We start from the raw sequence: 27331 nt of genomic DNA, 5'->3' as shown, positions 1-27331 counted from the left end.
CCCACTTGTGGGCAGGAAGGAAAGCGAATTTCTGAGTGGAGAGGCGACCCTGTGGAAACTCTGTCTAGTTCCTCCCAGGCATTTTTCCTGGCTCACTCAATGGGGCAACAGTCACCCACATAACCGCAATCGGTGACTCTGTGTTACGATTTCATGGCAAGAGCTAGAACCCAGGATACCTGGTTCCCCTCCCTTCTTTAAACATTTTGCTCAATCTCTGTCACAAATTCTTACATGTAAAATGGAGACAAATGAAAAGCAAAATCTTACCCATTTCAGAACAATGTGGTAAAAATGACAAGGAATAATGTCTATAGATACATTTCGAAAAGTAGAAAAACACTTTTCAGATGCAAAGAACAATGCCATTTGAATATTTGGGGAATTAATCATTTTGGAGTTCCAAAGCCAGAGAGCTTTGAAATATTTTAGGCTTAAAAATTTTAAATAGTTGCCCGGCTGGTGTGGCTCACTGGTTGAGCGTCGACCCATGCACCAAGAGGTGACCAGTTGGATTCCCAGTCAGGGCACATGCCCAGGTTGTGGGCCTGATCCCCAGAGGGGGTGCGTGCAGGAGGCGGCCAATCGATATTCTCTCTCCATCAATGTTTCTCTCTCTCTCTCCCTCTCCCTTCCTCTCTAAAATCAGCAAAGAAAAAATATTTTAAAAAATGAAAAGAAAGAAAAAATTTAAAGCCATCAGAAAAATGTTAAACTTTTTGATGAATACTCAAGATTTTTAAAGCACAGTGCACCCTTCCTTGTCTGTAAACTCACCACCGTCACCAGCTGTGAATGCTTGTGATATACAGACAGTCGTGCCCAGAGTAAGTGCCAGCCATGCGCCCTCCATCCCACCATCCGACCCTACTTGCTGGCTCGGTCAGATATACGCGCCTTGGGACCGAGGCGCTCCTGGGGAATCGGAGGACAGCTTCACTTTGGCAAATCCACTGAGCAGTTCCCAGACTCGGATTCTGTCTCTCCTCTACCTCTGCCTACGCTGACCACAGATGTGCCTTCCAGAGCTGGTTTTCACATGTGCCCTTGGCTCGGCCGGGGCAGTCTGGCTGTTCCTGGTATCTCACCGTGCTCTACCCTTGACCAGGTAGTCACCTAGGTCCTTGACTTTAACGTACCTGATCCGCTGGCCACAGAATCCAACCACACACAGTTCGACCTCACTATTCCTCAGTTACTCTGGATGGAAAAGCCCATCAGCTCCAAGTTCCAGGGCAGAACAGGTATGCCTTCAGCTTTGCACATGCTGCCTTTTTGCAGATGTTCATGTAAGTGCACTGCCCCCAGTCACACCCAGGGTAGAAATGGTCTGTGCGTGCGCACACTCACTCCACAGACAGGTACCTGTCCCTCTCATTTTCATGGCATCACGTGAAGGTCGACATGGCTAGCTTGTATTGAAACTCAACTTTATTAGCCACACTGTCTCCCCACCTGTCACATTCTGCGTGGCCCTAGGACCTCCTGCTCCCCTCCCTGCCCTACTGCCCACATTTCTACAATCTCCACCTTCCCCACCCAACACCACGGGCACACTGGCTCCTTTCTCTATTCTCCCCGCCTGCAATACACATGCCCACATTTCTGTCCTCAGTTCCCACCACGGCCCCCTCCTATCACAGCTGCTGTTTCTCTTCTGTCCCCCCTCTCCCGTTGCTTCTCCCACACCTGCCAGTGTCACGTGAACCGGCTGACCTTTGCGTTATCACCAGCCGCTCACTGCTCCAACGTGTGCTGGGAACTGGGAACGCAGGTCTCGGTTCCCCCAGGTCTTCGGCTTACTGGCAGCTTACGCTGGGCTTGGGGCCTGTTGCTGGGCCACCAAAGAGTTTGGGGAGGTTTCTGCTCGCTACCTCCAGACCTAAGATTCCAAAGTTCCAGGAGACTGGGTTCTAGATAAGGAAGAACTGTGCACCTTGCTGTAAAATCATTATCACCACATAGTATTTGAGGAAAGAAAATGTCAGTAGCTAGTGGCAGTTTCAGGAATTCACTATGGAGTCCTGTCCATACCCAACAGAGACTTCCAGGGAGAGGAACGGAAATGTGCCGTCCACACTTCTATTTCCTGCACACTCTCCTAAGTGCACACAGAGTAAGCGAGGACCGGTGCTCACAGTCCGGGTTCCGGGGTCTAGAGCATGAAGATACGTGTCAGGCAGAGGGGATTCCCTTCCCCAGCAGGCGAGACAGATTCTGAAGACATCAATGTAGTAAAAACCGTTGCTGAAAGCAGGTGTCCATTCCGTTCATGTCCCCCCCAGAACAAAGGGTCCACGTTACCTCTGAGCCGTCACACAGCGAATGTCCCGTTGACGGTTTGGGACTGTCACCTTCGCCGGAGCCTCTTTAGGAACCAGAGAGGCTCTGAGGAAGCTGGAATCCTACACGTTCCTCGTGGATGGCGCTTTCATGCCTCCAGGATATAAACCAGGGCTGCGGTATTTCAGATCTTGGAACTCTCCTTTTGTTATTGCTTAAAGCGAGATAAAAGGAAGCCCCTTTGCCCTGACTCTGAAGACAGACTGGTTTATTTAGCCTGAAGTTGGAGAAAAATGTGTCGGACGTTCAGAAGAGAAGGCAAGGCCTTGGCTGTCACCCTCCTGCAAAGGCCTCATTTACAGAGAGAGGGACAGCAGGAAACACGGCTGACCCGGCTGGGCCATCGGCCGGAACGGCAGCGTGAGCTGGCGTTGGGTCCGAGAACCCCTCACAGGATGTCCACATTAGAGCGCCTGCTGGGGCCAAAGTTAGACCAAGCCTTGATGGGCTTAATGTTATTTAGAGATCAATTTTGGAAAGACGAGACTCTGAATACCATCTGGAGTGGTCTTGTTTAGAATGCTAGCCACAGGCCCTGAGCATGTATCTGGGCAAAATTTCAACATTATGTACGATGATGGAAAATACTAATCATCCTAAGCCTTATTTGTCATCTAGTTTGAAATGAATCTTAAATCGCATAAAGTCTACTTGAAATAAAAAGGGAGAAGCATTGAGATGGACCCGCAAATTGGTTCTATCTGGTCTCTGAGGATCAGGAAGAAAGGCTCTGAGGCCCCGTGGATGGGAGTCGGTGGATGTTTCTTTGTGATGCATGATTAATAATAGGTTTCGGTTCCGAGACTGCAGCACTGACTTCCAAACCTGGATTCCAGGATGACTTACAGGGCAAATTCTCACTGATCAAGAATGTGTGCAGGCACCTGTGTAGGTATACACACGTGAAAGGAAGTATCACTCATGATACAGCAGGAAACAAAATAGGGCAAAACCAACCCACCCAAACTCCTGGGGATTAAAAAGCAACCAACCAAGTAGAGAAAAAGCAAGTTCATTTTTTTTTTCCAACTGCTCTTTAAAGGATCCAAGACTAGTTCTTGAGGTCCACAGACCACGAAAGGATTGTCAAATACAGACCAAATTCAAAATACTGTGTCTCTCATGTGGAAGGCCACTAAATTACCCGACATTTTCTCTCGCTACTGTAGAGGAATAGCAGAAGCAGAATCCATTAGCAATCTTTAATTAAGTTCTGGGCCTCACTCACTGCTGAGTAAAAGAATGTGTAACCCTATAAACCAGCACGGTGCTGCTTAAAAAGTACTAGCTGGGATCGGGGCACGCCTGATGTTAGGATTGGGGCACACCTGAGTACCGGGATTAGGAAACACCTGAGCGCTGGGATTGGGGCATACCTGAGCGCTGGGATTGGGGAACACCTGAGCGCTGGGATTAGGGAATACCTGAGCGCTGGGATTGGGGAATACCTGAGCGCTGGGATTGGGGAATACCTGAGCACTGGGATTGGGGAATACCTGAGCGCCGGGATTAGGGAACCTGAGCGCTGGGATTGGGGAATACCTGAGCGCTGGGATTGGGGAATATCTGAGCACTGGGATTGGGGAATACCTGAGCGCTGGGATTGGGGAATACCTGAGCGCTGGGATTAGGGAACCTGAGCGCTGGGATTGGGGAATACCTGAGCGCTGGGATTGGGGAATATCTGAGCACTGGGATTGGGGAATACCTGAGCGCTGGGATTGGGGAATACCTGAGCGCTGGGATTAGGGAACCTGAGCGCTGGGATTGGGGAATACCTGAGCGCTGGGATTGGGGAATACCTGAGCACTGGGATTGGGGAATACATGAGCGCTGGGATTAGGGAACCTGAGCGCTGGGATTGGGGAATACCTGAGCACTGGGATTGGGGAATACCTGAGCGCTGGGATTGGGGAATACCTGAGCGCTGGGATTGGGGAATACCTGAGCGCTGGGATTGGGGAATACCTGAGCGCTGGAATTGGGGAATACCTGAGCACTGGGATTGGGGAATACATGAGCGCTGGGATTGGGGAATACCTGAGCACTGGGATTGGGGAATACCTGAGCGCTGGGATTGGGGAATACCTGAGCACTGGGATTGGGGAATACCTGAGCGCTGGGATTGGGGAATACCTGAGCGCTGGGATTGGGGAATACCTGAGCACTGGGATTGGGGAATACCTGAGCACTGGGATTGGGGAATACATGAGCGCTGGGATTAGGGAACCTGAGCGCTGGTCTCCACTCTGCACTACCTGGCTATGACTAGCAAAATGAACTTGGGCAATTCACTTTCACCCTGTATCCTATTAAATCACAGTTTTGAACAGGGTGGTAGCTAACGTCTTATGTTCTAAAACGAAGGACCACCTAGGACCGGAGGAGATTCAGGGACGGCAATGAAGAGGGAAACAAAATCAATGGGCAGCCAAAGCAAGGCCCTGCTCAGGGCTGGTTATCAGTGGGTGTCTATCAAACACATAACCCGGATCCCATTTCCCTGCTGGGCCTGTCCAAAGGTCGGATGTATCCAGAGGGAACTGTCAACAGCACCTTCTGTCCTTCTGCCTATAACATTCTTCCCCAGCTGTGCCAGAGAACCTCTTTAGACAATGTCCTTGGAATTACCTGCATTTCTACATGTCCACGTTTTCACTAAGGCTGTAATGCTTCTTTCTATTAGAACCTTCTCGTTCTTCTCGTGGGGACAGCCAAATGGGTTGCCTTTTACTTGAGTCCACTGAAGGTCAAGGAGGGCAAAGGAATGGACACTTCCTTTAACTCAGCCCACACCTATTGAAGATTCACAGGATGTGCATAGAGCAAGGGTTTGGAGTCCTGAGTATTCTACACGCAGTGAATTAGACTCATCCACCTTTCCGCAGAAGCTTCTCTTACAACAATGATTCATGAAATTCAAGAAAACAAATGAAGCTCCCAATGGACTGTCGCACCAACATTAAAATTACAAACCGAAAGCTCAGCATATCAAAGAACTCTTTAAGGTCCAACTTCTGCTCTTAAAATCTTCTCATGAATGGGAGTCAGCATTTGGGCTTAAACAGAAATCAATAAGAAAGAACAACTAATGGGTGAATGAGACTTTCCCAAGGGCTGTCACTCCGTGGGGTCCGCCACAGGAAATTCTGGAGCCCTGTCTACGGGCAATCAATAGATACAGAGGCTAACCTGTCCCGGGTTTATTATAATAAGATCATGCAGTTGTGACAGGCAGCACTTACTGGGAAAACAAAAATACAACGTCTTGTGACATAAATTATGCCATCAGCATTCACTGCCTAGGGCTCCTTAGCCCCGCTTGGCCAGTCATTCAGGGATCATTCAGCTTTGTAACTCTGGGCTCTTTCCCATATGGGCATTCATAGGGTCAGCTCCGTAGAAAGGCCAAGGCCCAGAAACAGACCGAGGAGTGATGTCCGGTGACAGGGAAGACGGGTCACAGAGGCACAGCCAGCTGCTCCCATCACCATCTGTGCCCACTGACCTGCAAAGGCCAGGAGCTGGGAGTGCGCAGGAGACATCAGAGGAGCTGCGGCCCAGGGGGTGGCAGAGCCTCCGGGCACAGTGGTGGGGGGCGCATGGGAATGCGTCAGTGTCCGTTCCACGCCGCCCGAGTCGTGTGGTTTCGTGGCTCTGCCTGATTTCTAATTTCCTTGCTTTTTACTTCTTCCCTTGCTGGCTACAGGTCTGCTAACACCATTCTAGCTGGCTCGCCAAGTAGATGAGACGCTTTCCCAACCAGCCGGCGCAGGGCGCAGGGCACAGGGCGCTTCCCCTCCCACGGCAGCTACTGAGGACTCCGCTCTGTGCTGAATGAACCTCACAGCGGGACCAGGTCTTACTCCCTCTGGCCTTCTTCCGGTCCCAGCTTCCCTCTGCCTTGACCCTTTATTCCCTCCCTCTCGCTCCAGGCCCCATCCCTCACTCCTAGGTGGTTTTCTCCAGGTCCTGAACCTGACGTCATCCCTTCATCCACCAGAATGCACCATGACTGACACATCCCATTGTTTCTCAAGGGGCTGTTTGAATCTGAACCAGAATAACTTTAGAGGGATACAACTCTAATTTGGGGTACTGTGAAATCCTCGAGGGGCCATTCCTAGGGCACTGCAGCCCCCCGCAGCCTGAAATCACAGCCCTAACTCCCCCGACCTATGCAGAAGGCCAGCAGATTCCTGCATTTAGTTGGAAGCCCACAATCAAATGGCACTAGAGGGTACTTGTTCCCCCGGGGCTGTAACTGAATTCTTCCTCTTGTTCTCAAGAGCAGAGACCGGATCTAATTATCTTTATATCTTCATATCCCAGCATAGCACTTCCTATCTAGCCCAGATCAATTTAAAAAACGAATAAAGTCAACTAAAAGAGCTCTCGATGGCCAAAGCGGAAATGATTTGAGCAACAGAATAAATAAAGTAGTATTAGAACTCCCCAAAGTATAGAATAAATATTCATGATAAAAATAATTGAGTAAGCTAAAACTCCTCATGCTTAAGTGTGGGCTGAGCACGGTGACTTCCTTCTGGAGAGGACGCATGAGGGAAGAAAAAATAAACTGACAGGGGAGAAACCTAAGGAACACAGGCCTTCAGCAAGGTGAGCAGGACATGGTCAGTCATAAATCACGGGGATAGCACGTACCTTGCTTCACATGATGGGATGAAAACAGCACTTTATCTCTGTGATCGTCCTCACGAAAACCCATCCCCCCAGCCTAATCACTGAGAAACATCAAATTGCAGTAAAACAATATCCTACAATATACCTGACCAGCATCCTTCAAAACTGGCAGGATCATCAAAAACAAGGAAACTGAGCACCTTCCACAGCCAAGAGGAGCCTAAAGAGATACAACAACTAACTATAAAATAGTATATTGGAGAGGCTCCTGGAACAGAGAAAGAACATTAGGTAGAAACTAAGGGAATCTAAATAAACTATGGACTTTACTTGGTAATGGTGTATCAATATGTTCATTAATTGGAATAAACGTTCCATAGATGTTCATAATAGGAGAAACTATGTATGTGGAGGGTATATGGGAATTCTCCAAACTATTTACAGTTTCTATAAATCTGGAACTGCTTAAAACATCTATTAATAATAAAAAAATAAGCCCTGGCTGGTTTGGCTCAGAGGTTAGAGTGTTGGCCCATGGTCCAGAGAGTCTCGGGTTCGGATCCCGCTAAGGGCACGTACCTCAGTTGCAGTTTGTCCCCGGCCCCGGTTGGGGTCATGTGGGTGGCAGCCAATCGATGTGTCTCTCTCACATTGATGTTTCTCTCTCTCTCTTCCTCCCTTGCTCCCTCTTGCTCTGTCTGAAGATGAATGCAAAATGTCCTCAGGTGAGGATAAAAAAATAATAATAATAATAACCATAAATAAAGTGGAAGGAAAATAATGAAAAAAAGAAAAGTGTTTAGTGCTCTTCCTTCTCCGGTAGCTAATTGAAAAGCTACATGCAAACAAATAACTGAAGCAATCTTGACCACTCTGGATTGAACGTTCTTGTGAGAGACCTGCTAGCAGCATACGTGTTTACCATCATGTTAAGCACAGCACATTTCTACAGAAATAAACAATCCCTGCTCAGTAGGAAGTCCTGTGCTACAATAAGCATTACTTGGCCCCCTCAAACATTCTACATGTTCTCTTCATTTCCTAGCCTCCACTGAAGTTAGGTTGGGGCCATGTGACTAGTTCTAGCCAGTGGAGTGACAAAGCACTGACACTTCTGGGCCAAGGAAGTTAGACACAGGTGCACCCCAACTTCCCACATGTCCCTTGTAAGTTGACCTTGGAGGCTCTGTGCCCCAGAGGGAGCCACTACAGATGGAGGAAGCCACAGGATCCAAACCAGACTTCACCAGAGTGAGGAAAAAACCTTTCTGGTATTAAGCCATTGAGATTTGGGGGTTCATCTGTTGGAATGGCTACAGTCACCTACCCTACAATATCAAAGTAATTCCCCTCCACAAGTCAAAGTTCCTTCCCTTCTGCCAGAATGTTGTTCATCGAAACATTTCTCCATGTTTCCAAATAGTGCTACTTACCACAGGCGATGGTCCAATACACCAAAGAGTCAGGAGTCTGGTACAGGATGCGGTAGGGAGCGACCCGGGCACTGGAGTCCAACACAACGTCAAGGGTACCCACAAGGAGGCCTAAGGGCAGGAAAGAGGGAGAAATGCATACAGGTGTCCTCAGTGTGTTTCCGTCCCAGGGGCAGTGTGGGAATTCTAATCTGACTTGTAATTAGGTTGCCTGGTTACTCGGGGTGCCTCTGGGTGGAACAGATGGTGCTCCAGGCTGGGAGGGGAAGGCGGAAGGCCCCCAGCTCCCTGGCTTGACCACTGTGGAAAATAAACAGCACCCTGGAGAGCACCAAGCTCAGTACCTGCCCCCTGGCAGGCTTTTCTCGAAGTTCCGCTGAATCTGAACCACATGTTTTTCTGAAACTGTCACCACCAGTATATCTTTTTTTTTGTCCTCACCTGAGGACAGTTTTGCATTTATCTTCAGATAGAGCAGGAGGGAGAGAGGAGGAAAGAGAGAAAGAGAAACATCGATGTGAGAGAGACACATGGACTGGTTGCCACCCATATAAGCCCAACCGGGGCCGGGGACAAACTGCAACCGAGGCACATGCCCCCAGCGGGAACCGAACCCGGGACTCTCTGGTCCACGGGCCAACGCTCTAACCACCGAGCCAAACCAGCCAGGGCACCACCAGTATCTCTTGATGTGTCCTCTTGATAGCTGGTTCTGACCACAGAACTAACACCATGATATGCACAATACCATTGCAATTCACTTCCTCCCAGTCGGCGGTCTGGGGTCATGGGAAGAGCCTTGGATGAGTCAGCTGGGGTTCAGAAGAGCTCAGTCTGGCTCTGACTCCGCTAAACCAGTTCTGTGGGGTGGACAGGCCACTTGGCTCCTCGTTGCTTTGCCTGCCTCAGCTGCAAAGTGACCGTAACAGCACTTGCTTCCTGAACCAGGGTTATTCGTCGAGAAGCCTGAAGGAGGTTAACATGGGGAAGACCTACAGTTGTCCTTGGTCTTTGTCCAAAGACAGGAAATCAATTTAGGTCTAGTCCAAACCACAGTGACCATTAGCTGACCTGAACACACTGGGACAAGCAAACTCTGGCCGAAGTGGAAGCTAATTCACTTGTTTGCTCTGGGCTGTATGAAGTAACATTGGAAATAAAATCCTCTGAGCCTGCAGAAGTTTTTAAGAGACAGGTTTCCATATAATGCCACACGTGTGCATTTCTGTTTGCTCTACTGTGGCTCGGATTTTCTGCAAAGACCTCTAATTACTTTTCACTTATCTGCAGGTGGAAAAGTATGTTACTAGGAAAAGCAGAAGAATGTCAGCTAAACTGGACTCCCTTCTCTGTCAATTAGAAATGCAAGAGCATCACCCATGATAACTGAATGTTTGTCACCCTTCCTTCTTCTTCACCCAAAAGAAGAAATACAATGTCCCCAGTCGGGGCAGTGGCACATGGGTCGGTTCTAAGAGACACCAACTGCAGTCTGGGGTCAGGGAGCTGCAGCTGAGGACTAGCTTACGTGATTCAGTGGACCGTGGACAGAGTCCTGGGAGGTGAAGATCATCCAAGGGCGAGTGCATCCTCCGGGCAGGGCACCGACAGAGGCAGACCCGGTTCGGGAATTCTCCACTCCTGACTCGGCCACTTCCGACTTTCAAACTCAGCCTCCCTAAGCCTCAGTTTCCCCAGCTTAATGTGTCACGAGACTTCGGTACTCAGTAACGCTAAGGAGGGAAGACCTCTGAAAAGTGCCCGTCAACCCACACATCTAGATCACCTCAAATGTCCCCATGAAAACCCACCTCCAGGGGCTTCCAGCCAAGACTATGGTATAGTAAATGTGGTACTTGCCCCCTCCCACACCCACAACTCAACTGCGGAACAGCCATCATCGAGAACTGCCTGAACCGTAGCTGACAGGAGTCCTATAACCAAGGATATAATATAATAAAGAAGCCACACCAAGACTGGCAGGAGGGGCAGGGATGCAGAACGGGCTGGTCCCACACCCGGGTGTGGTGGATAAGAATCTCGGGAGGGCTGTGTCTGCTGCAGAGGACCTCCTGAGGGGTGACGGGTCCAAGCCCACACCAGGCCCAACAGCCCAGGGAACCAACGCCAGGAAGAGAAGTCCCCGAAACTTCTGAATGTAAACACCAGTGGGGATTGAGGCTGAGTGAGACAGAGGCTGCTGGAGTACCAGGCATTCCTCTTAAAGGGCCCGTGCATATAGACTTACTTGGAACCACTGGCCCTGAGCTCGTGTGGGAGCAGCAGGGACTCCCAGGGAAGAACTGAGTTGTCCGGCATTTGAGCAGGGGCTGGAGGGCAGCTCTTCCCCAGAGAGAGTGCTGGAAGGAGCCACTGTTCCTTACTGAGCCCTCCCCTCACAGACACCACATCGAGTCTCCATCATCTTGGCTTATCACCTGGCTAACCACCCTGGCAATTGTCTGAGGCCCTGCCGCACCCAGCTTCTGGGCCCGCCCAAGCTGTTTCCAGTAGCTTTTCCATACAAAGATCCTGTCTTGGCTCATGCTGTGGACTTTTCTAAAATCTCTCACACAAGCAGCATCTGGCCTAGGTGTGCCCCCTTACCTTTATCTAAGAGGTCCCAGACCTGGCACTAGTGACGCCTGCCTTAGTTCACAGCCTGGCATTTCCTGGGCACTTCTAAGCCTAGCACGGGTAGCAGCCATCTGCAGATCACGTTGTAGCTCATGCTAGGTGGCCCCAGGCAGAACACAGGTGGCAGCTGACCTTGACCTGCATCTCCCAGGAGGCCCCAGAGCCAGCACATCCAGTGGACACTTCAGACCATGTCGAAGCATCACCAAATCTCCTCCACAAATGACACACTCAAGGGACAGACTCAGCGAGCACAGAGCCCTGCTGAAGCTAGTCTTGCTCTGTGGGGTCAGCCCCTGCCCAGCAGATCCTCCACCAGTCCTTGCATTGGCCTGGGTGTAAACACCTCCCATTGTCTGCTAACAGCAATCAAGGCTCAACTACAACAGGAGGATGTACACAGCCCAGGGGTGGTGGACACATACCTGGAATGCCCAGCTCAAGTGACCAGAGAGGTTGCACCACTGTTCCCTACAGGACACCTACTACATAAGGCCACTACAAAGAAAGGGAGACACAGCAGCCCTATCTAATACATAGAAACAAACACAGGGAAGCAGCCAAAATGAGACCAAGAAACATGTCTCAAATGAAAGAACAAAATAAAACTGTAGAAAAGGAACTAAACAAAATGGAGACAAGCAATCTACCAGAGGCAAAGTTCAAAACACTGGTTATAAGGATGCTCAATAAACTAAGGGGAAGAGTAGATGAACTTAGCGAGAACTTCAACAAAGAGATAGAAAACACAAAAATGAAAATAGGAAACATTAAAAAGAACCAGTCAGAAATGAAGAATGCAAGAACTGAAATGAAGAATACATCACCAGGAATCAACACTAAAGGAGATAAAGCAGAGGATCAAATCAGCAATTTGGAAGATAAGGAAGCTGGAAACATCCAGTCAGAACAGCAAAAAAGAAAAAAGAATCAAAAAAGTAAATAAATAAGGGTAGTTTAAGGAGCTTCTGGGGAAACGTCAAGTGTACCAACATTTGCATCAGGGGATGCCAGAAGGAGAAAAGAGAGAGCAAGAAATTGAAAATCTACTTGAAGACATAATGACAGAAAACTTCCCTAGCCTGGTGAAGAAAACAGACATATAAGTCCAGGAATCACAGAGAGTCCCAAACAAGATGAACCCCAAAAGGTCCACACCAAGACACACTATCAGTAAAATGGCAAAGGTTAAAGACAAAGAGAGTATCTGAAAAGCAGTTAGTTGCCTACAGGGAGCTCCCATAAGACTGTCAGTTGATTTCTCGACAGAAATTTTGCAGGCCAGATGGCAGGGGAGTTTGGGAGATGGGTGAAAAAGGTGAAGGGCTTACTAAGTACAAACTGGTGGTTACAGAATAGTCCTGGGGATGTAAAATACAGTATAGAGAATATAGTCAATAATACTGTAATAACTATGTATGGTGCAAAGTGGGTACTGAAAATATCAGGTGATCACCCCGTAAGTTATATAAATGTCTAATCACTAGGTTGTACATCTGAAAATAATACAATATTGTGTGTCAATTGTATTGAAAATAAATTATTTTAAAAAATCTGTCTCCAACATCCATTATTCTGATAAAGAAAACCTCTGGTGTCACCCAGAGATAAAGAATACTGTGGTCCTTAGAGTGGACCCCCTGGAGTGAGGGCTTCCGATTAGAGGCCAGCTCACCCACCCCAAGTGTGCATTTACAGGCGCGACGTACAGAGATTTAGATGGAACCTCACAGGGGCCAGGCTGAAATATTTTCAGTAAGTTACAGACAGCGTAATACTGCGCTACTCACATTAGGTGCACATACAATTAGGACATTTCGGTGAAAATTCTTTGAAAACTGGATATCCAAATGAAAAAGTAATACTGTACTGTGAACTGAGGTGACAGTTGGTCTCACTTTTCACTTGGTGACACTGACCAGTCTTCCCCTCCATTCACAATGTTGTCCGTGTCTTCAGCTCTCGCTTCTCACGGCCTCCGATGACAAACTCCTAATTATCTAATGCCACTCCTTTCTAACCTGATCTCCCTCCAAGTCTTGCTTCTGTAACACCTATTGCATTTCTTTAAAATCACTTGCACAGCCCGGCCGGGGTTGGCTCGGTGGTTGAGCGTCGACCCATGCACCAAGAGGTCACCGATTCGATTCCCAGTCAGGACACATGCCCGGGTTGTGGGCCCGATCCCCAGTGAGGGGCATGCAGGAGGCGGCCAATAGATATTCTCTCTCATCAATGTTTCTATCTCTCTCTCCCCCTCACTTCCACTCTCTCTAAAATCAATAAAGAAAAAAAAAATTAAATCACTTGCACATTGTGCTTTTTTCCATTTCTTCTCCTTTCTCTGCACTAACAGCTCCTGAATGGTGGAGTTCAGTGAATTCTCTCAGACTCCCAAGCCCTGCACTTTGCTTGGAGCACATGTTCTGAGCACATGTTTGATGAATGGAGAAGTCAGCTTTTTTTTTTTCCCCAGTTACAGTGGACAGTCAGTATTTATTTTATTCGGGTGTACAGCACAGTGGTTAGACATACAATGTATGAAGTCCCCCTGATAAGTCTAACCCACCTGGCACCATACGTAGTTATTACAATACTACTGACTATATTCCCTATGCTGTGGTTTACATCCCCAGAACTATTGTGTAACGACCAATCTGTAGAAGTTAGGTATTTTTTGAAAACCCAAATAAGTTATCACTGTGCTGCCTAACCTCTATGAATACAATGAGTCAAGACTTTGGGAAAAAGAAAATACTCCCCCAAGTCCTCTGTGTGTACAGAACACCAGCAGATAGGAAATCTGGTGGCGAGAATCCAAAAAAAGTAGCAATCAGGATTTTCTTAGAAGTCTTATTACTCATACCTCTGAAACAGCTGTCGAAATACTGAACCTTCCTTTTTTTTCTTTAAATCCTCACCTGAGGATACCTGGATACCTTTCTATTTATCATCAGATAGAGAGGGAGGGAGGGAGGGAGGGAGGGAGGGAGAGAGAGAGACACAAACACGCCGACTGGTTGCCTCCCGCATGACCCGACCAGGGCCAGGACAAACCGAAACCGAGGTACACGCCCTTGACCAGAATCGAACCCTCCAATCATTGGTCTGCAGGCTGATGCTCTCTAACCGCTGAGCCAAACCGGCCAGGGCAAAATACTGCACCTTTCGTCAATTCTCACACAAAACATTGTTTCAGCAGCTGTCCTAGTCAGCTATTTGGGGTGTTAAACAATCTTTGATCATGAGAGAGAATGAAATAGAGAGAAATAACTCAATCAAATGATGGTCCTCCAAAGAACTCTTCTCTGCATCCACCTGTTACACTCGTTCGGGGGCATCTTGCCACACAGCAGTGCTGTTTTAGCAGATTCAGAAAACGCTCTGCGAGATTGGTACAGTCCGGCTTCCCCCGGGGCGGGGGCTCTAGAGCGAGGTGCAAGTGGAGGCATGTCTCCACTGAGCAGCGGCACCTCCCCTAGGGGGCAGGGGTGTGTCAGCAGAGTGCTGGACACCTAGGAATGGGCCCATGACAAAGACCAATCCACTGAGGATCTTGGAATAATTCAGGTTATAGTGGACAGAATCCTAAAGATCTCTTGACCTCCCTCTGCTCCCTCAGTCTTGCAGCCAAGGAAAGACGAGGCCAGATCTACAAAGACGAAGCCAGGGTGGTTTGGGGCGTGGGGTCTTGACATGGAAGACCCTTGGCCTGGGTCTTGACATGGAAACAATAATCATAACCACTCAGAGACTGCCCAGTGGGGCTAAGCACTATTGCTTAATGAAATAAACAAAACCACAGAAAAGTATAGAAAATTACTCTGACTTTAGCATTTGACCTTATGTCCTTCAGGTCTGTTTGTTTTTGTTTCTTTAAAATAAAGAAATCGTAACACACGGCAAAGGGCCCCTTGTGCCTCCTCAATCCTATGTCCCTCTCTCCATTCACCATTCTCCAGCTCTGTATTCTTTCCATTCGGCCTCTTGCCCCATGTATGTACATAAAAATAGATTAAACACTGATGTGAATTTTTACATTTACATTAATGATAAAGAGTAAGTATCGTTCTGCAACCTACTTTTCTTACCCAATAACAAGACTGCAAAATTCACTGAGGCTGTCCTTGTAAATCTGATTTATTCATATTAATATTTTTTCTTTATTTATCTAAGAGAGAGAGGAAGAGGAGAGAGACAGAAACATCGATGAAAGAGAACATCGATTGGCCACTTCCTGCCTGCTCCCACTGGGGATGATTTATTCATTTTACATGTTGTGTAATATTTCACTGGATAAATATACCATTACTTATCCATTTTCCTAACACAGGACCTTTGGGTTTATCTCCAGTTATTTTCTTTACACCTGATCCTGAAGCAAGTAAGTACATTTCTGTCGAGTGGATTGGGTGGGCCAGAGGGCAGGTGCATGTTTGACCCTTATCAGATACACCAAGACAGCCGTCCAATGGGACCCCGCCGCATTTCCACTCCTGCCACGGGCGAGGGAATACCGGTTTCTCCAGGTCTCCAACACTCAGTAATATCAACATTTTTTATTTTTGTTAATCTCAATGGCGAGAAATGTTATCTATTTGTTGTTTAAATTTGTATTTCTGATTATTCATGAGTTTGGCTATTTCCTGTTTACTGCCCATTCCAGTTTCCTGTTCTGTGAGTTATTGTCTTTCCTATCGTACTTGATTGGAAATGTCTTTTCTTTTCCCTCTTTTTGGCAAATGTCTATTTCCCTCAATATGCAGGTCAAGGTCACTGATGAGCCCCTTCAGGGCAGACGCGGCCTTATTCGTCTTGGAATTCTGGAGGTCCACTCTTACGTCCAGCACATTACGCTGAATATTCACAAAATGGCCCACAAAGTTTTCAATCTGATGGACATTGGAGAAGCCAAGAATTATTTACAGAGCTTATTCATCTTTGTACCACGGTACCCAATATATTAGATTCTAGCAAATTGGCCTTAAATAATCAAAGCTGTCTACGAATCTCACAATGAATGGAGACCAAGACCTGGGAAGAAGGTTGGAAGACCCTGTCTCAGACACGCTGAGGCAGCTCAGACCAAACTCACATCTGAAACTCTGCACTGTGTGAAATCAACTCTCGTTTCAGTGGTAATTTGTCACTTTTTAAAAATGAATATTGAAATTTACATTAATTTGGATCCAAAGCAGAGACATTTAGGGAAAGCCCAAGTTTCTCTGTTCTCTACTTTTGGAAACAGTCTAGTGATTAGCAGTTGTCAAAAAAAAAACCCAGGAAAATCCAAAGATTTAATTAACCAATTTAAATTCTTGCATCCAACACACAGACTGATAAACACTGGTTTGCACACCACACAGGCCAGAGGACAGGGGAGATTCGGGAAACTGTCCTGTATGCACAGCTGTGAAGGGGAATGCTGGCGAGCTCCGCCCCCATAAATGCACCTGAGTTCTAGCATCACCATGCACAAGGTACACACGGGCTATGGAAGGCCAGCCACGGCATGTGTGGGAGTAATGCAGGTGATGGCTGCTCTCTGAGTTAGGAGCACAGAGGTGAGAACACGGCAGGTCTGTCGGGAGAGGTGCTGGGGCTGGAGATGGCGCAATATGTTTTTCTTAGGTTCATAATCTCAGAGCGTAACAGGCATTCTTCATTTTCTTAGCTGCGTAATCTCAGAGTGTAACTGCATGGGTACTACCGGCTACGAGGGGAGGCCAATCCCACAATGGGCTTCCACCTTCGGTGCCGAATAGACTGGGATTGTTTTATTTTCCTAAGGATTGCATATTCTCCAACCCCTCTAACACATTTCTGCAGAATCTCAACCATTATCCAAACCACCGTTGTTGGTTTGAACAGACCATCCAAAATACTTTCCTCTCTACTTTAATAGCTGCCTCTGGCCCAGCCAGTGTGGCTCAGTGGATTGAGTGTTGTCCCATGGACTGCGAGGCCCCGGTTCGATTCCCAGTCAGGGCACATGCCGGGGTTGTGGACTCAATCCCCAGTAGGGAGTCTGCAGGAGGCAACTGATTGATGTTTCTCTCTCACATCAATGTTTCTATCTCTTTCTAAAAAAAAAAAAAATCAATAAAAACATATTTAAAAAAATAGCTGTCTCTCGTGACACCATTCCAGGAGAAGTAGATCATGGCTGCCTTAAATAGGACAAGTGTATTTCTCTCTCTCTCATATACACACACACACGTCTTTGTGGGAAGATGAATTAATAAGAAATCTAGTAGCAAAAAGAATACATTGCTGATTCCATTAATTAGGACAGTGCTTCTCAAACTATTTATGGCTGAGTCAGTTTCTATTTGGTTTTTTGTTTCAGTTTCCAATCTGTGGTAGATACTTTTGTAAAATAAGGTACATAGGAAACACACACACACACACACACACACACACACACACACAAACATGTTATAGGCCCTGGCCGGGTGGCCCAGTAGTTGCAGCAGGTTCAAACCCCCAGTCAGGGAGCATATAGGGGGCAACCGATCTATGTTTTTCTCTCATCAATGTTTCTCTCTTTTCCCATCTCTCTCCCCTCCCTTCTCTCTAAAAAATCAATAAGACACATCCTTGGGTGAAGATTAAAAAACACAGGATGTGAAAAAAGACAAAGAAAACACAAGCCTCCGATGTTATCATCTATTTCAACAGGCAATTTGCTCCAGGATTCTAAACGCTCAACCTCGATTTCTGTTCCTCAGCTCAAGGCAGCGGGAACACACAGGAGGGAGGGCAGGGCAGTCATTTCCGGGGACAGTGTTTATTACGGTCATATGCAGAGTTTTAAAGAGAACATTCAATTCCACAATATGACTTTTTATCTGGGAAGTGAAAAAAATTATTTTCCCACTACAGAGTAAAATAAAACTCAACACAATCAGTTCTCAGTTGAAAGCAAGACATGGACAGGGGAGGCATGAGGTTGTCACTGTCTATCCCAAGGGGCACGAGCATGGAAAATGTGGGCCAGTGCAGTGGGTGGTCCCGGAGAGACCCCCAACTCTTCTCTAACCAGAAGGGGGGACGGGCTCCAGGGCGGGGCAGAATGACAGCTCAGGGAGGCGGAGCTCCCCTCTGGTAGCATTTCTAACTACTTCTTGATCACCAGGTCTTTGCCATTCACACTTCTTCTATAAGACCCAGGAAGGGCTCAAAAAGAGAGAAAGAAGTCAGGACGTTCCTAACGTCCATCTCCAAAGATAAAGCACAGGTTGGGTTATCGCTAAGCCAACAGAAGACTGAAATCTGAAGAGCAGTTTCTCTGCCAAGCCTTTGTCTTGCAGCCTATTAATAAGTGTGCTCCCTAGAAGGCCAGGCCAGGGGCTGCTCCACCTCCCCCTGTGTACCAGCCTCTTAAAGTCACACACACCTCCTCCTGCAAAAACGGAGGGCAGCTCGAAGTGATTTTTCCTTCTCCTTGGGGCCGTGTCTGAGAAGGCGTCATGAAAATACTTTTTCTACCGTACTGTACAGCCCAGTCAGGACCAGCTACATAGTTTGCAAGGCCCTCTACAAAATGAAAGTGTGGGGCCTGCTAAAGAATTCTTAAGAATTTCAAGACAGCCACAGAACATCAAAGTCGGGGGCCCTTCTGGAAAGTGCAGGTCCCTATGCAACAGGACAGGTCACATACCCAGCAGGCCGACCCTGATCCCTGTGGTGCCACCCACGGTGACTTCATCCCTGCAGACAAGTTTGTTGTTTTCAGACCTTTGTCAGGGATTCAAGTCTGCTCTGGAACAGACCGCTGAGGACAATGAACTGAATTTATTCCAAACACACTCCAGGCACTGGCGTGGTCCAGTTCCTCCAACGAGCCCTGCCCAGCAGTGAAGCCCACCCCAGTCCCGGCGGGGCACCTGAACGCCCCTGTGCCCCCTGCCGGAGGTATCTGCAGGGACCACTTACTGCCCACAGCTGACTGCCAGCCCTTCTCAGTCACAGAGCCTTCCCCAACAATGGAATAATACTATGAAACAGAAACAATTATGAACTTCAAATTACATTTAGGAAAGACCTGGAATATGTAAGTAAATTATAGAACCTCTCCATAATGATATTTCTACATTTGAAATCGTGTCCTCAAATAATTTTTTAAACTAATTTATTAATTTATTTTTGTTACAGATATTTCTCCTCTTTCCCCCCGTGACACCCTCCTCCCCTCAAATAATTATTTAATGGCACCGTAAAGTGCATCTAGTATGTTATGTGGGGGGAAAAAAGTGCAAAACTATAATTTTTGTTCTATATGATCCTAATATGTGAAAATATATCTATATTGAAAATGATAACCTGGCCCTGGCTGGTTTGGCTCAGCAGTTAGAGCGTCGGCCTGCGGTCCAGAGAGACCCGGGTTCGGTTCCCGCTAAGGGCATGTACCTCGGTTGCAGTTTGTCCCCGGCCCTGGTTGGTCGTGCGGGTGGCAGCCACTCGATGTGTCCCTTTCACATCGATGTTTCTCTCTCTCTCTCCTGCTCTATCTGAACAAAAAATGGAAGGATGTCCTCAGGTGAGGATAAAAAAAAAAAAAAAAAAAATGATAACCTGTGTATTATTTTTAAAGATTACAAAAATTAACATGCTGGTGTATCCAGAAATCCAAAATGTTATTTTCTTCAATGTTTTCAAAAAATTTCTCAAATGGACATTCAATAGTTCTATGATGTAAACAAACAAAAAATTTTTTTGTTTTCTCAGTTACTTCCAACTTCTACTTTGGGCTTTCTTTCCTCAGAGTGAGATCATGCCATCCAGTAAATCCGTGGCTACTGTGTTTAGTCCACTGCAGATTACCACAGGCTAGTAACCTCCTGCTAGACACGGTACGCCAGCTAGGAATCAATATCTAAATGATTCTTCTCCTCAAAAACACTTCAGTGAAGAGGGACCAGGCCTTGCCTTTTAGACATTTTCTTTTTAAGTTCCTTTTTTTCCCTACATGAAGCACATCGATGCTACAAATGATACATACTCCTATACTCGGTCCTATACTGTTCAACCCAATTGTAGGGACAGGGTGCTTAACAACCAGCTTATCTTGAGTCAGGAAGTGTAGAGCCCCCAAATAAACACTACAAATATTAAATAAATGAAATTGGTTTCACTACTTCTATCACCGAGTTTTGCTACTTTCATCATGAGTGTTCATTACTTTCACCCTGATATTGTTTTTGGTTATATATAAGCAAGGCAAAAAAAAAAAGAGGCTATATATGGTTATAGCTGTGTAAGAAATGCCTGGAAGGATATATGTTAAACTGTCCGTCATGGTTAGCTCTGGGGAATGACATCGATATGGGAGACACCCCAATGGGAAGAAATCAGGGACTCTTGATATCAGAACTGTATTTTAAAAGTAGTTGTTATGCTGTGGTAACCATATTTTATAAAATTTTGTGCTCTTACAATTATTTATAACAGGCATGTATTGTAAAGTAACAATAAAAATAAAGGAATAACAAAATATCATAATGAAGATAACTGCTATAAGATTTTATAAAAGAGGAAACTATGTACCAAATCAGCTCTCATTATTCTGTAATGGGCACTGGCTACCCTAAAAACTGGTCACCCTTAGCATGCTGTGTTTGGGGGTGACAAGGAGGAATGTCACACTGTACAAAAAAAGGCTGCCTTTCACCAGGGACCATGGTCAGAGCAAACACACAGGGCTCATGTGAAGGCTGAGGCGGGCCCAGCATGCCCTCTCAAGGGACTCTGAGCTGAGAAATGCTAAGAGAAAGCCAAGAAGAGAAAAGAGTCCATGAAAAGGGATGTAGCAGGCAGGCCAGGTTATGCAGAAGCAGCAACGCTGAGGTAAAGGATAAAGCAGGGGCGGAGAAAGCCAGGCAGGAGCAAGAAGGGCAGAGAGTGGAGGACAGACCACGCATGCGCATGTGATCGATGTGGCCAAGAGGGGAGGAGCCGCTTCCCTGGGCTGTCTTGCTTCCTGTCGCCTTTGCAGGTCTAGTTCCAACTCCCATGGATCTTGGCCACAAAACCAGGCACTTGAGGTATCCTGAGTCTCTGGTCCTTGCAACCAAAGGCACCCAATTAACATCCTACCTAACCTCCTTGGCTCCATGTAAGAGGGACTCTGAATAAACATCCCCTTCGGGAGGGCAGCAATAAGTGTTATATAACAAAGTATCAAGGCGTTAAGAACAACTTAATAATATGCTTTCCAGTCTTGTAGCTGAATATTCCAGAATAGATATAAATAGTGACTACAGAACTGTAATTAAAACCATCATGCTATTTACAGGGGAGAAAGACAGGAGCAGCCAGACTGGATTACTGGGAGTCTTGCCTGACCTTATACCACTCTGAGGGCATGAAACTCCACTTGCATTCCCTCTTCAGAAGAATTACAGTTCTTGCTTCGCACTAAGTCATCCGGATCAGACTAAGGGGTATTTCACAGAGACATTTCAGTTTGCGAGTGAGAGCAATCTTCACAGAGGGTCCAGAAAAAGCCTTTAAAGAGAAAATTGAGCTGGAATGACCTGAAAATAAAGAGAACTCATGGCACCAACCAGTAGGGGAAACCAAACAAGACTGCAAAGTCAGGTGCACAGTGGCAGGGTAAGGCCCTGATTCTGTCACGTCGTCTATGATAACATCATGAATTTCTCAATATATGTAAATAACCTGTAAATGTAGATGAGTCCCTTATGGAACACAGTAGATCCAATTGAGATTTCCTAAGAAATAGTTCAGGGACAGCCTAGAAATAGCTTGTAAACTATTCTGAAAAAATATTGATGATGGATGGAAAAAAAGGATCACTGACAATAACACTGGGGCAGGGGGTCTTTTCTTTGCAAAGTGATTTTTGAAGTCATTTCCAAAAAACTTTTTTTTTTTCCTGTTGTGAACAAGGCCGTGCAGACAGAGCAGGATGACTACCAAACTCGGACATCAGCACTGTGCCGGCCTCAGACTTTCCGTTAGAGACTGATGAACAAAGATGAAATATGGGGCACATTATTATTTTATTAACAAATAGGAGCCATTAAAATAATGAAGGTCTTGTGATATTCTTGTACCTCGAATTACATCATTATAACTAGCTCCTTAATCGCTAAGGAAAACAACATGTACGCATACATGTATATATACTCATATGCATATATACATATTACAACACACCATGCTCATTCAAACTGAGGGTAAGACAGTGTGAGCTCTAAAAAAACCCCTCATATTTTGGTTTCTCTCTTTGGATTTAATGAAACACAATGATGCAGCAACAACAAAAGATTACATCAAAATAAATACTTTTAAACTTTTAAAAAGACAATCACATGCAACAATTCCTTGTTGCCAATGTTTCTCCGCCAATACTCTCTCCGAATAAACATCCACGTTGCACTGTCTCCCTCGGATTCTGCGGGCCACACCCCCAACAGTGATGTGCTCTGACTCCAAAAAACACAGAGTTGCCCCAACTGTCCTTTCTGTCATTTGTATTGAGGATGGAGGGAAGGAGAAGAGGAAAAGCCTAAGTCTTCTTTTTAAAAAATTTCCAATTACAAACGGACATTTAAGATGCTTCTTCCAACTGCCCAGACCACCCTGTTGGACAGCTACAACATAAAGGACTGGAGAGAGACAACGATTTTTCCTTCGTGGCGAGTTCACCCTCCCCTATCTGCTTACACACGACTCCCCTTCTCTCACTTTGACAACATCTCATGCATAGCTATCAAACCAATTTCCGGACAGCGTGTCAGCTGTCACCACTGCCTGCAAGACCCTGGGCCCAGACACTGAGGCAGCCCCGCCCCTCACAGCAGGCTGGGGCAGCCCCGCCCCTCCCAGCAGGCTGGGGCAGCAGCATCTCAGGGGCACCTCCCCACTGGTTTCTCCTGCGCTGGTCCAGAGCCAGGGCCTCTGTGAAATCTAGAACACGGATCAGGAAAACTGATTCTTTCCACAGCTCAGCAGGGCACGAAGGTGAGAAGACTGGGCGAGGCATGTGCTTCAGACACTCAGAGTATCCACCGGGTGCCACACCGTGCAGTAGTGAGAGACAGAAAGCTGAGCTCCAGGGTTCCCAGGGGCCCGCCCCTCATTCTCTGCCTCTATTAGGCCACCTCTTCCCAGGGGTGCTCCAGGAGAGGGCGACAAGTGTGGCCGCATGCACATTCCTCAGCGCTTGGGGAGCTGGGTGGGCCTGACCCCGTGGGTCCTGCAAACGCCACTATTTCCAAACCTGCTGATGTGAAAATGGGGGGAAGCTCTGCGTCAGGATGAACTAAGCACAAGAAGCCTTTCCCGTAAGAGCTCGTGACAAAGTTTCTCTGCAGTTAACTTCCATGCAAACTCTCCTCATTCAACTAGCAGCATGCAGTTCCCCAGTTGACCTATAAATATGCTCCGCTTCATTTGCACAAAATAATGGATATTTCTTCTTTTCCTTACAAGAAAGAAACAGATCTGAATATGTGCATCAGGGAGTGACTCATGTGACATTTGCCTGATCTTTGCTTGTCTGGAGAGTTTTCATTAGGATAGCAAAATCTCCTCTTTGTTAAAGTTTTAGGATCTTTGATCCTTATTACTCACTCTTCTGAATGGACCCTGAGGAAAAGTGGGTCAGGGCCACCCCATATAATCTATGCCCAGGGTCTCAGGCTCCCTGACCCCTCCCAGATAGTTCAATGAATAAACAACCACACAGCCCAAACACTTTCACAATGAGCAAGCCCAAAGATTAGGGAATTACTAGCATGCATATTTCAAAACCTTTCCAAAAAGATCATTAGGGAACCTCCTAGAAAAACTAACCTTGAACTTTAATTTGGGAGAGTACCCAGCAATGCAAGGCAAACATTCAGATGTTTGCATTGGTCTAGTTCCTTGGTGGAAACAGGAATGTTTCTAACATGGCAGAGCCCACTCAGGATTGTGCAAAGTAGTCAAAGGCCATGGGTTCAACTTCCCCACTCCCCATGCAGGAGCTGTGTGACTTCAGACAGGTCACTCAGCCTCTCTGAGCCTAAAGTTCAAGTCAGGGATGACTTATCTTCCCAGGGTTGCTGAGAAAATCAGATGATATACTAGGTATGGAACTGCTACATTAACTGTGGAATATCTTGCCATGTAATGTATCTAGTATTTTTTTAAAAACAGTGCTTAATTTCAGAGTGAGAAAGCTTTAGGTCATACACTTCCATCTACTTGTAATACAGAGGAGATTGAGCATTCGATGAAAAACGGCTTGCAGAGATTATGTTGTGAATCTTAGTAAGCAGTCACCATGGTTCTTAGTGTCTAGAAGAGGTGAGAGAATAAAGACGGTTTCATTCCCGAAAGCACAAGTTATCCTTATCATCATGAATCGGACACAGAGCACCCATGAAGGGGACACTCTGCTGGGCACTGGAAATACAATCTACCTCTGCTGTCTCAGAGAACAGGATCTGGTTGGGCAGACACACGTAGAACACACAAAGAGCAACCATTTAAATCAGCGGTTCTCAGCCTGTGGGTTGTGACCCCTTTGGGGGTCAAATAACCCTTTCACAGGGGTCACCTAAGACCATCGGAAAACACATTTCCGATGGTCTTAGGAACCAACACCGAGACACCGCTCCTCTGTCTCCAGGCGGGTCCGCCCACATGCAGATACGCCCACATATAACTTGAGGAACTGTATTAAAGGGTCACGGCATTAGGAAGGTTGAGAACCACTGATTTAAATGATCATTTGTTCTGTTAGTTCAGAGTCCATATACTAGATGCTGTTTAATTGTCCAAGGGCATCCACTCCACTGCTTCGGACACAAGGTGACAAGGGCCATGGACCGCGAAGTACAGCCAGACAAAGAGAATACCACCACTGTATTACTTATAACACAGGCCACCCCAGGGAAGGTGGCAAATTCTCTGCTGTTTTCATTTCTATTAAGGGGAAGCCTTCTTCTTCCTCTTCCTCTTCGTTTTTTTGTGAGAAAATGAGTATTTACTTAGAATGAGAAAATAAAGTACAAATTTGGCCTCCTTAATCTACTCTGCCCCAGGGGCACTAGGCTTTGAAGAGCTGGTTTCCAAGGTGACCCATGAGCTTAACAACTGTGGCAAGTTCGAGCCTCAGTAAATTTAGTATTCTGTTTATTCTCCTGAAGGGAATGATGGACCCTTGTAGCTGGACCACAGACCAGCTCCATGGGCGCACCAGAGGAAGCCTCTGTGGTCCAATCAGCAAACACAGCTCCTTTCCCGGTCCCAGAATGTGCTCTCTCCCAGATAAATGCCCTTACCATATAGCTCAGCCAGCCTTCAAAGAAGTTCCCAGGATTACCCTGGCACCTAACTAGCCCGGATAACTACACCCAACGCATGGAGAAGGCTCTCGAGACCTTCGGGACCAGAATTCACATTTCCACCAGAAGCCTTGGTCACACTCTGGTTAGAGAAATGAAATGAAATGAAAATGCAATATATATGCCAAGCATACAAATATTATTCCAATGGACCCTTAAAACAACAACCACTATCACCAATAACAGCCAACAGCAGTGACCATAGGAGCTGCCTTCCTGATCAGTTTGCATGCATTTTGACCTTAACGCTCACACCACCCTAGGACATAAACACGATATTCCCTGGTGGGTGGATGAGGACACTGGGGCTCCGAGAAGTGAAGTAACTTGCCCACGCATCAGATTTGGGCCCAGGGCAGCAGGACTCCACAGCCTGTGGTGGTTTCATTGCATTGGCTTCTAGAATAATGTCTTCAAGTGTGTGTGGAGGACGCTCAGAGGGAAACAGTACACATGAAGAGAATAATAATCGGGACTGTCTCTAGCTTCCAGACACTACAACCTTATTTCTGTCCTTATCTACGTTAGATGCCACAGCATCCAGCATCCTTCTATTTCCTTTATTGTGTTTTACTAACAGTCTATAAAAATGGTGGCATTCTCTTCAACCTCTACTTGTAAGACTGCTAAGAAATTTTCATACATAAAGATGCTTCAGCCCTGGCCGGTTTGGCTCAGCGGTTAGAGCGTCGACCTGCGGTCCTGAGAGACCCGGGTTCGGTTCCCGCTAAGGGCACGTACCTCGGTTGCAGTTTGTCCCCGGCCCTGGTCGGTCGTGCGGGTGGCAGCCACTCGATGTGTTCCTTTCACATCGATGTTTCTCTCTCTCTCTCTCTCTCTTTCTCTCCTCCTCTCTCTCCCTCCCGCTCTACCTGAACAAAAAAAATGGGAAAATATCCTCGGGTGAGGATAAAAAAAAAAGATGCTTCACCCTAAAGATGAATTACTTGCAATAGGCATTACCTTGCAAACAGTAAGATGCTGGGAGTCCTGGTTAGCCTGCTTCTGACCCTGATTCAGCCTTCCAGCTGTGAGCCTGCAGTGGTCCCAAAGAACTCCTTCATCCCCTTTCTTCATCTTCCTAAATCCCAGAGTGGGGGAACAGGAAACACTGGCACAGGGCTATAGGCTCTCTTTTGTGTCAAAGAGTATCTGAGGAACCTCCAATTTATGGATCCTTTTGACACCGTGTCTGGAATCATTCTCCAGTGGCTGAATGTCTGTCTCGGTACCTTGCCCAACATCCCACTTCCCTTAGCACACAATGCCCCTTCTTGATAACACCAGCTCCTCTCTGCCTAGGCCTTAACTGGCTGCTTTCTGCTGAGACCCTCAGACACCATGCTTAGCCTCAGGGGTCTAAATTCTCCCAGGTCTGGTCTGTCCATCACCAACTCAGCACTGATGCCCTGCCCCGTCCTGGATTTCCACAGGCCTGGGGCCTATTTTTCAATCAATGGAAGTAATCACTGATGTCCAATCCATAGTAGCAGAAGACCTTTGGCAGATGAGGGGTTTACTCAGGTCAACCTTCACCGATCAGAATAGCTCCAGCAGCAAGAAGGCAAGGCAAGGAACACAATGTCACCTAGGCATATGAACCAAGCACTGTTCTATTCAAGTGACCACCACAGATGCCATGACTATAAAAGGTGTTTGGTCATTTGAGAAGGTCCATGGATTGCTGGTTATTTTTCAACTCATTCATTCATTCCCCAGCAATGTTAAAAAAACAAAAAGGCTCAGAAATACGGAAGGAACAGTGGCAGTATACAGAGCCCAAATGTGGTTGTTGAAACCCTTTTCGTTAACCTTTCCATCTGATTCTACAAACAGATAGGTGAGTCACTGTTATAATAAAGCCAAGACCATACATTTTTATTCAGTCTGAACTTATGTCAGAGGTCTAAG

At 46.7% G+C, this 27331-nt stretch overlaps 1 protein-coding gene across 1 annotated transcript in view; it reads right to left on the bottom strand.

The window, feature by feature from the left end:
- Window positions 1-27331, bottom strand: part of TBC1D9 (TBC1 domain family member 9) — a 95872-nt gene that overhangs the window by 46651 nt on the left and 21890 nt on the right. The window contains exon 2 of the mRNA XM_036240146.1: window positions 8421-8531. Coding sequence (XP_036096039.1) covers window positions 8421-8531 — 111 coding nt within the window. The remainder of the gene's footprint in view (window positions 1-8420; window positions 8532-27331) is intronic.

This window comes from Molossus molossus, unplaced genomic scaffold (assembly GCF_014108415.1).
Source record: "Molossus molossus isolate mMolMol1 unplaced genomic scaffold, mMolMol1.p scaffold_m16_p_4, whole genome shotgun sequence".
NCBI classification, from domain to species: Eukaryota; Metazoa; Chordata; class Mammalia; order Chiroptera; family Molossidae; genus Molossus; species Molossus molossus.
The sequence above is the reverse complement of the archived record's forward strand: the minus strand, read 5'-3'. Positions and strand labels throughout refer to the sequence as shown.